We start from the raw sequence: 15085 nt of genomic DNA, 5'->3' as shown, positions 1-15085 counted from the left end.
CCAGCACAGCCCTGCTGCCAGGCACCCACCAGCCTGCACCTCGTCCTAGTGCAGCCCTTGCCCTGACACCATGGCTAACCCCAGCGTCCCCTTCCTGTCATTCTTGTTCAAGAGTAATAATTGGGTGAGCTTAAATGGGCTAGTGGCCCTGGTCACTACGAGTGGCCAGGAGCTCTTCTCCTTGTTTGCCTTCCACTGTCCGTGCACACCAGGGTTGAACATCTATTATGGGCTGATGACCACCGGGGGGCCCGCCTTGGTGTTCTTCTTCATCAGCATCATCCTCAACAACCAAACCAGGAACCTGGTGGCCGAGTGCCGGTGCCACAAGACCAGGAAATGCTCAATCATCACAACCTTCCTCCTCCTACACTCCATCCTAGTCAGTGCTCTCGTGGCCCCAGTCACCTGGTTGGTCATCTCCCTGCTGCGCGGGGAGGCCTATGTCTGTGCATTCAGCGAGTTCGTGGACCCATCCTCGCTCATGGCCGGGGATGAGAGCTTTCCTCTCTCCGATGCCCCGTGGGTCCTGGCCAGGTTCCCTTGCATGGAGGGCCCTGCCAACCTGTCCGACTTCCAGGAGGAGGTGAACCGCAGGCTCAAGTTTGAGTCTCAGGTAAGGCTCTCCTGATTGATCCTCATCCCTTTCCCTGCGAGGTATGTGTGTGGATGGGTGGGAGAGGGTTGGGGGAGCTCACTGCCCAGGCGGGAAATGATCCTCAGGAAAACTCCAAACCTGGGTCCCGTAATCAGTGACAGACATGAGGCAAGATTCTTGGTGTGATAAGAATCATTTCCAGTCTCAAATAGGAGAGTTGTGTTCATTTTGGCAGTGCTGGGGGTGGAACCGGTACTCACACATGCAAGGAAAGTGCTCTATCGCTAGGTCATTTTCCCGACTCCTCCAGATAAGAATTTTGATGATTTGGGTTTTGGCCAAACCCAACAGAACTCACGAATGTTTAAAATTTAAGTAGCATTCGTTTCATTCGTTTTAGTTAGGGAAGGGGGAGACAGGAAGAGGGAGAGAAACAGTCCGGCATTCAAGGGGAACAGGTACAGAGGAGAGAATGCTGAGGATGCCCAAAGGTCAAAGAAAGGAATCACACATTCCTGCTGGGATGCAGTAGGCCGGACTGGGAGGTCCCTACTTGCTCTCGCAAAGTTCCCACAGACTGCCCCGACTTGAGGTTTTCATGCAGATAAGAGTCTGTTGCAAGGGGCAGAGTGATCATACAGCAATGAGGGTGTTTGCCTTGCACATGGCAGCCTTAATTTGATCCCCGGCATCCATATGTTACCAAGAGCACCGTGGGTGTGTTCCTAAAAGCAAAAAAATAAAAATAAAACAAAAACAAAATGAGTCTGTTGTTAGGGTCTTGTCAAGGGCAGAGTTTGGGGGAGTCTTCTTGCAGCTCACCATAGCCTTCAGTTTTTGCTGACACCTCTCTCTCCTGGACCACCAACCTGTGCTAGCTGGGTATTAGCGGGCCCTGTCCTGTGCCTTGGGCTGCTGTAGGGCCGGTGATGGTGCAGCTTTGGAGCAGCGGTCTCCAGCCTCTCACACCCGCCCACTCTCCCTGACACCTGGTCCCTGGTCAGGCAGTAAGAACCTGGGCAGTAAGAACCGAGGTTTCCATCTCCCTCCACCTGCTGACCCGCACAGCTCTGTGGTGAAATCCGCTGCTTTATATCCCATTTTGATCCCGTTGCTTCTCAGACATCCATCGCCTGCTCCCTCCTACCTTCAGCCTTGGCTTCGCTCTGAGGGGGCAGAGGGATCAGGGAAGAGTGAAGGAAGCAGCCTGGTGATGGCTGAAGGGGCAGAGAGGAGGTCGGGAAGGGGCAAGGAGGCACTGACCTAGTCTCGGGACATGGCAAACACCAGTTGGGGCTGGGGAAAGTACAGGGCTAAGGCGCAAGCCTGGCGTGCACCCAGCCCATCGGGTACAATCGGTCACCACACAGTCCCCGAGAACTGTCAGGTACAGGTCTGGAGGCTCCCTGAACATCACTGGATGGGGTCCACGTATCACCAGGGAAGCCTGTTCACCCCGAGCCCCACAGTGTTCGGGCAGCACCGCATGCCTCAGGCCCTAAGGTTAAACTGTGAGCCAGGTTGGCTGAAGTATCACCAGTGAACCTTGGTCTCAACACACACACACACACACGAAGCTATAGTAGAGGGGAGTGTGTGAGCAGCCCAGGAGATGGGTATGGAGACACGGGAATGGGGTGCCATTAATTAGAGCTGCAAAGGGCCAAAAATGGAGCGATACCCACCCCAGGGAGCCTTTGAAACCAGCATGAGGTGATTTTCCAGCAAAGCAGAGGGTGAGGAGGAAGCGGGCATGGGAGAGCTCCCAGAGGGTCCCTGGGAGGTTGCATGAGGCTGAGCCTGGCCGTCTGTGCCAGACTTGGAGGGCTGAGATATGGGGAATGGGGAGGCCCTGGGGAGGAGGGGAAGGCAGCAGGAATCTGCCCAATTGAAACACAGAGTAAGTGCCGCTTGGGAACGCTAGTTTCTCGTTCCGATGCAGAATTTGTAGATGCAGAGCCAGCTGGCTGGGGGGTGCTGAGGGCCAGCACCACCCCAGCCGCTCTGGACCCCCTCAGCTGCCCCTTTCTCTGACTGGCCATCTGTGACTCAGTACTTAGGGTGGCTGTTCATCTTGTCGATGGCCAGCCTGCTGTTGCTGATCAAGTTCTTCCAGTCCTGCTGCTCGAAATTCGGCTACCGCCAGGAGGCCTACCTGACACGCTACCTCGCCAATGAGGAGCAGCTCTTCCAACGCACGGCTGAGGTACGCTCGCTCGCGATGGCGGCCAACAACGTGAAGCGCTTCTTCGGGTTCGTGGCGCTCAACAAGGAGGACGAGGAGCTGGTGGCCAAGTTCCCCGAAAAAGGCACCCACCTGAAGCTACAGTGGGACAAGATCACTGGCAGTTACCTGTTCCAAGAGAAGCTGGGTATCCCCCTCTACAGCCGCCTGCACGAGTGGGTCCAGGGTCTATCTAAAAATAGCAGCGTCAATGACACAGAGATGGAGACCCTGCTTCCCCACCCAGAGCCCAAACTTTCTGCCAGCCAGACCCCCGACCCCAGCAGCCCCACCCTTCCACCTGCACCGCTGGCTCTGGAGAAAGAATGAAGTTCAGAGTTATGGGGTGCAGAGGAGAAGGCAGCAGATCCATCTGCCCCTGAAGAACAGGCCTGTGGACCTGAAGAAACTCAGGCTTCACAGGCAGGAGTCCTGGATGCAAAACCCCAGGAGCAAGTTTTCCCGAGCATTACCTGGGAGTGACTCCCGAGCACAGCCCTAAGTAGAACCCCGACAGCAGAAAACCTCCAGAACCCAACTGCCACCATGCTCAAGGCCACTCTCTACACACTCGAATGAGCCTCACCCAAGTGGGAACAGGCAGGAAAACCTAGGTATGCGGGACCTGTGGCTGAGATCGCCAAGCTCACTTGGAGCGGGACTGGGCCTCCTCCCCCCAGCTCCCCCGTTTTCAGTAGCTTGGCAGTCACACCCACAAACTGCCCCTTGCAACATGTAATCTCATCAATGGCCAAGATCCAATGACTACAAACTAAAGTTCCTGGTAGAGAGGGTCTGAGAATTTCCTAATGCAGCTGCTTGACCTCTAATACCACTTACATACCAAAAGTAGCACACATTCATTTGGTTTGAACATACTTACTTGTATTCTCTTATATTCATCCTTAAATGGCTCCAGAATGAAAGTGAACAACCTTCACACAATTTCATCTTGTATTGGAAAGGTGCTTGGTGGTGGGATCGGTGTTTGAATATTGCCTGCAATGAACTATTGTGAACTACTTTATGAAAATAAAATATATAAAATTTGTAAAAAAATAATCACCGTATCACTGTCATCCTGTTATTCATCCATTTGTTCAAACAGGCACCAGGAACATCTCCATTCATCCCAGCCCTGGGATTTTAGCAGCCTCTTTTTACTTGTCCTTCCCAACGGTGCCATATTGGAGGCTCTTTCAGGGTCAGGGGAATGAGACCCGTTATTGTTCTTTCTTTTGACATATCGAGTATGCCATGGGGAGCTTCCAGGCTCTGCCGTGTGGGCAGAATACTCTCAGTAGCTTGCTGGACTCTCCAGGAGGGACGATGAATGTACAGACATCTCCGTAAAATGAATGAATAAATAAATAAATAAAGTAAACACTGGCTGGAGAGATAGTACAGAGAGTATGGCTCTTGTCTTAGCATGTGGCTCACCTGGGTTTGATACCCTGGATCACATATACCAGGGGTCATCCCTGATCCAAATAGAAGGCATGGAGTCAACTGGGTATGGGGGGAAAAAAAAACCATCCTGCTCCAAATTCTTTCACTGATGCCCTCAGAGCTCGGGGTCCCACATTCTGAAGTTCCCACCCAGCAGTCCTGAGATTTGAGTTGTTCTTTTGGTTTGGTTAGTTGGGGAGCAATGGCGGCACCAGTTGTGCTCAGGGTTTACTTCCAGTTTGGTGCTCAGGGGTGACTCTCACAGATGCCTGTGGGACCATACAAAGCGAGCTGCGCTGAGGACCAGACCCAAGGACTCCTGCAAAATCTGCCCCTCAGCTCACCCAGCTAACACATGTCTCCAAGACCCTTAGGTGCTGCTTTTTGTTTGTTTTCCCTTCACCTAAGATTTTGTTGTCCCCCCCCCCCACCCCAGTTATGAGACCCTGATCAGAACCAGCAATGCTAAGGGCTTACTCCTGTCTCTGTGCTCAGAGCTGACTCCTGGTGAGGCTCAGGGGACTAATTATGATGCCAGGGCTTGAACCCCTGGTTGTGCCTATGCCAGACAAGTGCCCACCTGCAATATTATCTCTCGGGCTCCTCCACCTCAGGTGTGGAACAACACCAGAGTTAGCTGGAACTGGGGTGCGACCTCCTGGGAAGATGAATCAGTCAGGGCAGCACAGGGAGAGGCAGAAAGTTTTGCCATCTTCGTGCCATCTTCCTCCCTCCTTCCTGCGGCAGCTCTGCATGGTGGGGTGAGCGTCCCACAGGTGGCTGGGCATGGCCCTGACCTGCTGAGACCTTACAGTGAAACCGCAGAGTCCCCCCTCCCTCCCTTCCACACCTCTGCTCCCCACCCTCTGCCCTGCCAATTTCCCAATTCGGGGCTGCCATGCACATCATCCGTCGGCTGACCCTCCTCTTTTCTGGAACAAAACTTTCTGAAGCCACCCAGGTTCAGCACAGAAGCAAAGCAGGAAGGCGAGGGCGCTGCCGAAGGCCTCCACAACCCGGGCAACCTGTCCTGTTGGGGAGCTCTCGGTAAGCAAGTTGCCAGTTGACCTAGAGCAGGAGGGCTGATCCTCCCTTCCAACCCCCTGGGGTTTTTTTTTTTTTTGGAGAAAACTGGAGGTGCCCCATGCTGGCCTGGGATGTGGTCTCATAAGTGGACCTGGTTCCTCCTCAGATACCCCCACCAGTGGCCTCTGGAACCCTACTTGGGAACTTTGCACGCACATTCTGTGGTCCCGGGAGCCTTAAGGCCAAGAAGGGCTGAGGCGGAGCGAATGGTCTGGCGGGCTCCAGCTCTGGCATCCTCACAAACTCCCTTTTCTGGGAAACAGACCCATCCACGTCCCATCAGGATGAGGGGTCAGATCTCTCCCCGAGAGCGAGTTCAGCCCAGGCCCGTCTGGAAGTCTTGTCAGTAAGCAGACAGGGCCCAGGTATAGAAAGGGACCCCCTTGGGGCAACTCTGGGTGATACCCTACCTGTCTTCTCCCCCACCCCAAAACCTGAGGACTTTGTTTTTTCCTCACAGAGATGGAGAGAATGATGGGGAGACAGGGGATAGAAGGTTCCCTATGGCCTCCGGGTAAGTAAAGAATAAGGTCAGCAGAGACGGAAAATTCACTTCACCCACCAGCCAAGACTCCTTAGATTGTGCTCAAAAGGCCTGCCAGGGTACCTCCCCATTTGCAGTTTGCAGGGGTGGAGGGTGAACCGAGGTCTTCACAAGGAAGAGGCCTGAGCTCTACCTCAAAGACATATCCCCCACTCCATGCTCCAGTTCTTCCTGGGGGTATCTCCTGCTCTTTGCAATGGAGAGAATGGCCCATTCTGGCCGACCGTCAGAGCTGCCCCTGGGATTCGGGTTCAGAACAGACATTCTATTTTTTTTAATAATATAGGAGTACTGCTATTTTTTCAATCATTGATTAAGCTGATTGGTTTAGGCATAAACTACAAATTACTTTTGTTTTTTAGTTGTATCACCGTGAGAAAGAGTTACAAAGCTTTCACATTTGGGACTCAGCCATTCGGTGACGGAACACCCATTCCTCCACCAGTGCACATATTCCATCACCCACATCCCAGTCCTCACCCTGCCTCTATGGCAGACAATTTCCCCCATACTTTCTCTCTAATTTTGGGCATTATGTTTTGCTTGAAATTTCCCACGACCATTGAAGCCTGTCTGCCAGTGCCAGAAGGTAGATAATTTATTTTCCGTTGCTCATTTTGAATATCGTGAGAGCTCGCATGGCCGCAATTGTAAATGGAAATTTCTAGATTGGAAATGGTTGGGTTCCAAAGACATCTCTGTAGGGCACTCATCCATTTTGGGATTCAGTGGGGCCTTTCTGGGGCAGGGCCCTTGGTGCGTTAAGATGGCACCTGGAGGCAAATTGTGAGCATGACTGCCCGTTTCTTGGGCAGGTGGGGACCCAGGGGGGAGCATCCTGGGTCCTCTGCCACCATGCGGCCTGGCGTAGTCCTGGAACCCGCACACCTGGGCCTTGCTTGTGGAAGCTTTTGGTCACCGGGTTTCCATCTGGAATAGGCGGGGAGAGGACACAAGCTCCGTCTGGGGTGTCCCGGTGAAATTGGCTCGGTATGGGGCCCTGAGAGATCTCCAGCACTGTGGGTCCTTCTGGGACTTGCTGCTGTGTCTTTGGGCCAGGGCTGTTGACGCGCTAAGATGGTGCCCGGAGGCAAACTGTGGGCCGGACAGCCAGTGAGTAGACATGCTTCTGCCTCCTGCTTTCCTACAGGAGGTGCCCAGCAGCCACCACCGTGAACAGGAGAGCCCAGCCCAGCCCTACTGCCAAGCGACCACCAGCCTGCACCTCGTCCTAGTGCAGCCCTTGCCCTGACACCATGACTAACCCCAGCGTCTGCTTCCTGTCATTCTTGTTCAAGAGTAATGATTGGGTGAGCTTACATTGCCTAGTGGCCCTGGTCACCGTGGTTGGCCAGGAGCTCTTCTCTTTGTTTGCCTTCCACTGTCCATACACACCTGGGTTGAACTTCCAGTACGGGCTGATGACCATCAGGGGGCCCGCCTTGGTGTTCTTCTTCATCAGCATCATCCTCAACAACCAAACCAGGAACCTGGTGACTGAGTGCCAGTACCGCAGGACCAAGAAATGCTCAGTCATCACAACCGTCCTCCTCCTAAAGTCCATCCTAGTCCGTGCTCTCGTGGCCTCAGTCACCTGGTTGGTCATCTCCCTGCTGCGCGGGAGGCCTATGTCTGCGAATTCAGCGAGTTTGTGGACCTGTCCTCGCTCACGACCGGGGACGAGAGCTTTCCTCTCTCCCATGCCACGTGTGTCCTGGCCAGGTTCCCTTGCACGGAGGGCCCTGCCAACCTGTTCGAATTCCAGGAGGAGGTGAGCTGTTGGCTGAAGTATGAGTCTCAGTTAAGGCTCTGCTGATTGATCCTCATCCCTTTCCCTGCGAGGTATGTGTGTGGACAGGTGGGAGAGGGTTGGGGGAGCTCAGTGCCCAGGCAGGAAATGATCCTCAGGAAAACTCCAAAGCCTGAGTCCCGCAATTAGTGACAGACATGAGTGATACGAATCACTTCTAGTTTCAAATAGGAGAGGTGTGTTCACTTTTGCAGTGCTGTGGGTGGAACCGGTACTTACACATGCAAGGAAAGTGCTCTATCACTAGGTCATTTTCCCGACTCCTCCAGATAAGAATTTTGATGATTTGGGTTTTGGCCAAACCCAACAGAACTCACGATTGCTTAAAATTTAACTAGCATTCATTTCATTCATTTTAGTTAGGGAAGGGGGAGACAGGAAGAGGGAGAGAAACAGTCCAGCGTTCAAGGGGAACCGGTACAGAGGAGAGAGAGCTGAGGATGCCCAAAAGTCAAAGAAAGGAATCACACATTCCAGCTGGGATGCAGCAGACCCGGACTGGGAGGTCCCTACTTGCTCTCGCAAAGTTCCCACAGACTGCCCCAACTTGAGGTTTTCATGCAGATAAGAGTCTGTTGCAAGGGGCACAGTGATCATATAGCAATGAGGGTGTTTGCCTTGCACACGGCAGCCTTAATTTGATCCCCGGCATCCCATATGTTACCAAGAGCACCGTGGGTGTTCCTAAAGGCAAAAAAATAAAACAAAAACAAAATGAGTCTGTTGTTAGGGTCTTGTCAAGGGCAGAGTTTGGGGGAGTCTTCTTGCAGCTCACCATGCCTTCAGTTTTTGCTGATACCTCTCTCTAATGAACCACCAACCTGTGCCAGCTGGGTCTCAGGGGCCCCTGTCCTGTGCCTTGGGCTGCTGTAGAGCCGGTGATGGAGCAGCTTTGGGGCAGTGGTCTCCAGCCTCTCACACCCGCCCACTCTCGCTGGCCCTTGGACCCTGGTCAGGCAGTAAGAATCTGGGCAGTAAGAACTGAGGCTTCCAACTCTCTCCACCTGCTGACCCGCACAGCTCTGTGGCGAAATCCACTGCTTTAGATCCCATCTTGATCCTGTTGCTTCTGGGACATCCATCGCCTGCTCCCTCCTCCCTTCAGCCTTGGCTTCACTCCGAGGGGGCAGAAGGATCAGGGCAGAGTGAAGTAAGTAGCCTGGTGAGGGCTGAAGGGGCAGAGAGGAGGCCGGGGAGTGGCAAGGAGGCACTGACCTAGTCTCGGGACATGGGAAACAACAGTTGGGGCTGGGGACACTACAGGGCTAAGGCGCAAGCCTGCCGTGCACCTAGCCCATAGGGTTCAATCTGGCACCACACAGTCCCCAAGAACTGCCAGGTACAGGCCTTGAGGCTCCCTGAGCATCACTGGATGGGGTCCACGCATCACCAGGGAAGCCTGTTCACTCCGAGCCCCACAGGGTTCGGGCAGCACCACATGCCTCAGGCCCTAAGGTTAAACTGTGAGCCAGGTTGGCTGAAGTATCACCAGTGACCCTTGGTCTCAACACACACACACACACACACACACACACACACACACACATACACACAAAGCTTTAGTAGAGGGGAGGGTGTGAGCAGCACAGGAGAGGGGTACGGAGACACGGGAATGGGGTGCCATTACTCAGAGCTGCACAGAGCCAGAAATGGAGCGATACCCATGCCAGGGAGCCTTTGAGACCAGCATGAGGCGATTTTCCAGCAAGATAGAGGGTGAGGAGGAAGCGGGCATGGGGGTGCTCCCAGAGGGTCCCAGGGAGGTGGCATGAATCTGAGCCTGGCAGTCTGAGCCAGACTTGGTGGACTGAGATGTGGGGAATAGGGAGGCCCTGGGGAGGAGGGGAAGGAAGCAGGAATCTGCCCAATTGAAACACAGAGTAAGTGCTGCTTGGGAACGCTAGTTTCTCGTTCCGATGCAGAATTTGCAGATGTAGAGCCAGCTGGCTGGAGGATGCTAAGGGTCAGCCCCACCCCAGCCGCTCTGGACCCCCTCAGCTGCCCCTTTCTCTGACTGGCCGTCTGTGTCTCAGCACTTAGGGTGGCTGCTCATCTTCTCGATGGCCATCCTGCTGTTGGTGATCAAGTTCTTCCAGTCCTGCTGCTCGAAATTCGGCTACCACCAGGAGGCCTACTTGACCAGGTACCTTGCCAATGAGGAACGGCTCTTCCAACGCACAGCCGAAGTGTGCTCGCTCGCGATGGCGGCCAACAATGTGAAGAGCTTCTTCGGGTTCGTGGCGCTCAACAAGGAGGACAAGGAGCTGGTGGCCAAGTTCCCTGAACAAGTCACCCACCAGAAGCTACAGTGGGACAAGATCACTGGCAGTTACCTGTTCCAGGAGAAGTTGGGTATCCCCGTCCTCAGCCGCCTACACGAGTGGGCCCAGGATCCACGTGGCAAGGCCAGGGTCATCAGCACAGAGATGGCGGCCCTGCCCCCCCCACCCAGAGCCCAAACTTGCTGCCAACCCAACCCCCGACCCCAGCAGCCCCATCCTTCCACCTGCACCGCTGGCTCTGGGGAAAGAATGAAGTTCAGAGGTATGGGGTGCAGAGGAGAAGGCAGCAGATCCATCTGCCCCTGAAGAACAGGCCTGTGGACCTGAAGAAACTCAGGCTTCACAGGCAGGACTCCTGTGTGCAAAACCCCTGGAGCAAGTTTTCCCGAGCACCACCCAAGAGTGACTCCCGAGCACAGCCCCAAGTAGAACCCCGACAGCAGAAAATCTCCAGAAAACAACTGACACCATGCCCAAGGCCACTCTCTACACACTTGAACGAGCCTCACCCAAGTGGGAACAGGCAGGAAAACCTAGGTATGCGGGACCTGTGGCTGAGATCGCCAAGCTCACTTGGAACGGGACTGGGCCTCCTCCCCCCACATCCCCAGTTGTCCAGTAGCTTGGCAGTCACACCCACAAACTGTCCCTGGCAACATGTAATCTCATCAATGGCCAAGATCCAGAGCCTACAAACTAAAGTTCCTGGTAGAGAGGGTCTGAGAATTTCCTAATGCATCTGCTTGACCTCTAATACTCTAGCCCACTAACATAGCCAAAGTCGCACACATTTGTTTGGTTTGAACATACTTACTTGTATTCTCTTATATTCGACCTTAAATGGCTCCAGAATGAAAGAGAACAACCTTCACACACTTTCCTCTTGTGTTGGGAAGGTGCTTGGTGGTTGGATTGGTGTTTGAATATTGCCTGCAATGAAATATTGTGAACTATTTTATAAAAATAAAATATATAAAATTTGTAAAAAAATAATCACCGTATCACTGTCATCCCGTTATTCATCCATTTGTTCAAACAGGCACCAGCAACATCTCCATTCATCCCAGCCCTGGTATTTTAGCAGCCTCTTTTTACTTGTCCTTCCCAATGGTGCCATATTGGAGGCTCTTTCAGGGTCAGGGGAATGAGACCCGTTATTGTTCCTTCTTTTTGCATATCGAGTATGCCATGCAGAGCTTCCAGGCTCTGCTGTGCGGGCAGAATACTCTCAGTAGCTTGCTGGATTCTCCAGGAGGGACGATGAATGTACATGCATCTCTGTAAAATAAATAAATAAACACTGGCTGGAGAGATAGTACAGAGGGTAGGGCTCTTGCCTTAGCATGTGGCTCACCTGGGTTTGATACCCTGGATCACATATACCAGGGGTCATCCCTGATCCAAATAGAAGGCATGGAGTCAACTGGGTATAGGGGGAAAAAACATCCTGCTCCAAATTCTTTCACTGATGCCCTCAGAGCTCGGGGTCCCACATTCTGAAGTTCCTACCCAGCAGTCCTGAGATTTGAGTTCTACCTTTGGTTTGGTTAGTTTGGGAGCAACTGCCGCACCAGTTGTACTCAGAGTTTACTTCCAGTTTGGTGCTCAGGGGTGGCTCTCGGAGATGCCTGTGGGACCATACAAAGTGAGCTGTGCTGAGGACTGCACCCCAGGCCTTCTGCCAAACCTGCCCCTCAGCTCACCCAGTAAACACACGTCTCCCATGCTCTTACGTGCTGCTTTTTGTTTGTTTTTCCTCCACCTAATATTTTGTTGTCCCCACACTCCAGTTATGAGACCCTGATCAGAACCAGCAATGCTAAGGGCTTACTCCTGTCTCTGTGCTCAGAGCTGACTCCTGGTGAGGCTCAGGGGATTAATTATGATGTCAGGGCTTGAACCCTTGGTTGTGCCTATGCCAGACAAGTGCCCACCTGCAGTATTATCTCTCGGGCCCCTCCACCTGAGGTGTGAAACAACACCAGAGTTAGCTGGAACTGGGGTGCGACCTCCTGGGAAAATGAATCAGCCAGGGCAGCACAGGGAGAGGCAGAAAGCTTTGCCATCTTCCTCCCTCCCAGCTGCGGCAGCTCTGCATGGTGGGGTGAGCGTCCCACAGGTGGTTGGGCATGGCCCTGACCTGCTGAGACCTTACAGTGTAAACCGCAGAGTCCCCACTCCCTTCCTCCCACACCCCTGCTCCCCACCCTCTGCCCTGCCAATTTCCCAATTCGGGGCTGCCATGCACGTCATTGACCGGCTGCCCCTCCTCTTTTCTGGAATAAAACCTTCTGAAGCCACCCAGATCCAGCACAGAAGCAAAGCAGGAAGGCGAGGACACCACCGGAGGTCTCCATACCCCGGGCCATCTGTCCTGTCCTGGAGCTCTTGGTAAGCAAGGCGCCAGTCCTGGGGTGTACGACTTGTCTCAGAGCAGTCGGGTCGGTCCTCCTTGCCCCCCCTCCTGGATTTTTTTTGAAAATCTGAAGGTGCCTCTCACTGGCCTGGGGTGTGGTCTCCGAAGTGGACCTGGTTCCTCCTCAGTTACCCCGACCAGTGGCCTCTGGAACCCTACTTGGGCACTTGGCACACAGAGTCTTGCTCACGGGAGTCTTAAAGCCAAGAAGGGCTGAGGCGGAGGGAGGGGCCTGGCGGGCTCCAGTTCTGGCATCCCCACAAACTCCCTTTTCTGGGAAACAGACCCACCCACGCCCCATCAGGATGAGGGGTCAGATCTCTCCCCGACAGCGAGTTCAGCCCAGGCCCGTCTGGAAGTCTTGGCAGTAAGCAGATGGGACACACGTATAGAGAGGGACCCCCTTGGGGCAACTCTGGGTGATACCCTACCTGCCTGCTCCCCCACCCCACAACCTGAAGAATTTGTTTTTTCCTCATAGAGATGGAGAGAATGATGGGGAGACAGGGGATAGAAGGTTCCCTAGGGCCTGTGGGTGAGCAAAGAATAAGGTCAGCAGAGATAGAAAATTCACTTCACCCACCACCCAAGCCTCCTTAGATCGTGCTCAAAAGGCCTGCCCGGGCACCTTCACATTTGCAGTTTGTAGGGGTGGAGGGTGAACTCAGGTCTTCACAGGAAAGAGGCCTGAGCTCTACCTCGAAGCCATATCCTCCACTGCATGCTCCAGTTCTTCCTGGGGTATCTCCTGCTCTTTGCAATGGAGAGAATGGCCCCTTCTGCCCAACCCTCGGAGTTGACCCTGGGATTCGGGTTTAGAACAGACTTTTTTTTTTAATAATATAGGAGTACTGGTATTTTTTCAGTCATTGATTAAGCTGATTGGTTGAGCATAAACTACATATTACTTTTTTTTTTAAATTATCTCACCGTGAGATAGAGCTACAAAGCTTTCACATTTGGGACTCAGCCATACGGTGACGGAACACCCATTCCTCCACCAGAGCACATTTTTCATCACCCACATCCCAGTCCTCACCCTGCCTCAATGGCAGACAATGTCCCCAATACTTTCTCTCTAATTTTGGGCATTATGTTTTGCTCGAAATTTCCCACCACCATTCAAGCCTGTCTTCCAGAGGCAGAAGCTAGATAGGGGCTGGAGCAATAGCAGAGTGGGTAGGGCATTTGCCTTGCACGCAGCCAACCTGGGTTCGATTCCCAGCATCCATATGGTCCCTTGAGCACCGCCAGGGGTATTTTCTGAGTGCAGAGCCAGTAGTAACCCCTGTGAATCGCCAGGTGTGCCCTCCCCCCCCCCATAAAAGCAGAAGGTAGATAATTTACTTTCCATTGCTCATTTTGAATATCATGAGAGCTCGCATGGCCACAATTGTAAATGTAAATTTCTAGATTGGAAATGGTTGGGTTCAAAAGACATCTCTGTAGGACACTCATTCATTTTGGGATTCAATGGGGCATTTCTGGGCCACAACTCTTGGTGCACAAAGATGGCAAATCACACAAATCACAAATCATCCTGTTAATCGTCGATTGCCTCGAGTAGGCCCCAGTAACGTCTCCTTCATCCTAGCCCTGAGATTATATTGAAGGCTCTTTAGGAGAATGAGACCCATCATTGTTACTGGTATTTGGCATATTGGGTATGCCACGGGGAGTTTGCCAGACTCTGCCGTGTGGGCAGGCTACATTCGGTAGCCTGCCAGTTTGTCCAAAGTAGGAATGAGTTAATAAGACGTTATAATAGGATGTTGTGCGGCCACAAATGCGGCCGTGCGGTTTCAGAAGCTGGTTTTTATAGTCTCTGAGTCTTTGCCATTGATGGGATTACATGGCGCCAGGGGACCAGTCGGTGGGTGTGACCCCCGCCTACTGGAATTTGGAGGATCTCGGTGGAGGATGCTTGGCCCAAATCCGAGTAGGCTTGGAGATCTTGGCACCGGAACCCACGTGATTTTGTCCCTCTGCCAGTACCTTCATGTGTGCAGAGAGTGGTCTCAGTATGGTGGTGGCTGGTCCTGGAGGTCGTTGGCTGCCGGAGCCCAGGTCGGGGTGGGGAGGAAAGCTCAACCCATTCCCCTCCAAGGGGCCCTTGTGGCGAGGACAGTCAGGCGCGGGGGCAGGAGACTGCACTGTTCTCTTCCGGGAGCTGGTTTTTATAAAAACTAAGATGGCACCTGGAGGCAAATTGTGAGCATGACTGCCAGTCTCTTGAGCAGGTGGGGACCCAGTGGGGGAAAGCCTGCGTCCTCTGCCACCATGTGGCCTGGTGTAGTCCAGGAACCCGCACACCTGGGCCTTGCTTGTGGAAGTTTTTGGTCACTGAGATTCCATCTGGAATAGGCGGGGAGAGCACACAGCTCCATCTGGGGTGTCCTGATGAAATTGGTTCGGTATGGGGCCTGGAGAGATCTCAGCACTGTGGTTCCTTCTGGGACTTACTGCTGTGTCCCTCGGCCAGGACTAATGGCGGGCTAAGATGGCACCCGAAGGCAAACTGTGGGCCTGACAGCCAGTGAGTAGACATGCTTCTGCCTCCTGTTTTCCTACAGGAGGTGTCCAGCAGCCACCACCGTGAACAGGAGAGCCCAGCCCAGCCCTACTGCCAAGCGACCGCCAGCCTGCACCTTGTCCTAGTGCAGCCCTTGCCCTGAC

General features: G+C 53.5%; 2 protein-coding genes across 2 annotated transcripts; both read left to right on the top strand.

Annotated features, from left to right (window-relative positions):
- The first annotated feature begins 70 nt into the window (after positions 1-70).
- LOC130029419 (calcium homeostasis modulator protein 2-like) lies at positions 71-3152 on the top strand. Its single transcript, XM_056120317.1, has 2 exons — positions 71-616; positions 2652-3152. The coding sequence occupies exons 1-2, from the start codon at positions 71-73 to the stop codon at positions 3150-3152; spliced, it is 1047 nt and encodes a 348-aa protein (XP_055976292.1).
- A 4005-nt stretch (positions 3153-7157) lies between these two features.
- Positions 7158-15084, top strand: LOC130029418 (calcium homeostasis modulator protein 2-like). The gene is given in 4 exon segments (XM_056120316.1): positions 7158-7521; positions 7524-7705; positions 9748-10122; positions 14983-15084. Coding segments are annotated over 4 exon segments (1023 nt in total).
- The last annotated feature ends 1 nt before the right edge of the window (position 15085 follows it).

The sequence above is a fragment of the Sorex fumeus genome, unplaced genomic scaffold (genome assembly GCF_029834395.1).
Source record: "Sorex fumeus unplaced genomic scaffold, SorFum_2.1 ptg000043l, whole genome shotgun sequence".
Classification (NCBI taxonomy): domain Eukaryota; kingdom Metazoa; phylum Chordata; class Mammalia; order Eulipotyphla; family Soricidae; genus Sorex; species Sorex fumeus.
Note: the sequence above shows the minus strand (reverse complement) of the source record. Positions and strands in the feature narration are given on the sequence as shown.

Excerpts from the sequence above, each read along its gene's own strand:
- LOC130029419 (XM_056120317.1), top strand. The coding sequence starts at position 71 with ATGGCTAACCCCAGCGTCCCCTTCCTGTCATTCTTGTTCAAGAGTAAT. Across the intron at positions 617-2,651 it reads GGCTCAAGTTTGAGTCTCAG|TACTTAGGGTGGCTGTTCAT; the intron begins GTAAGGCTCTCC and ends TCTGTGACTCAG.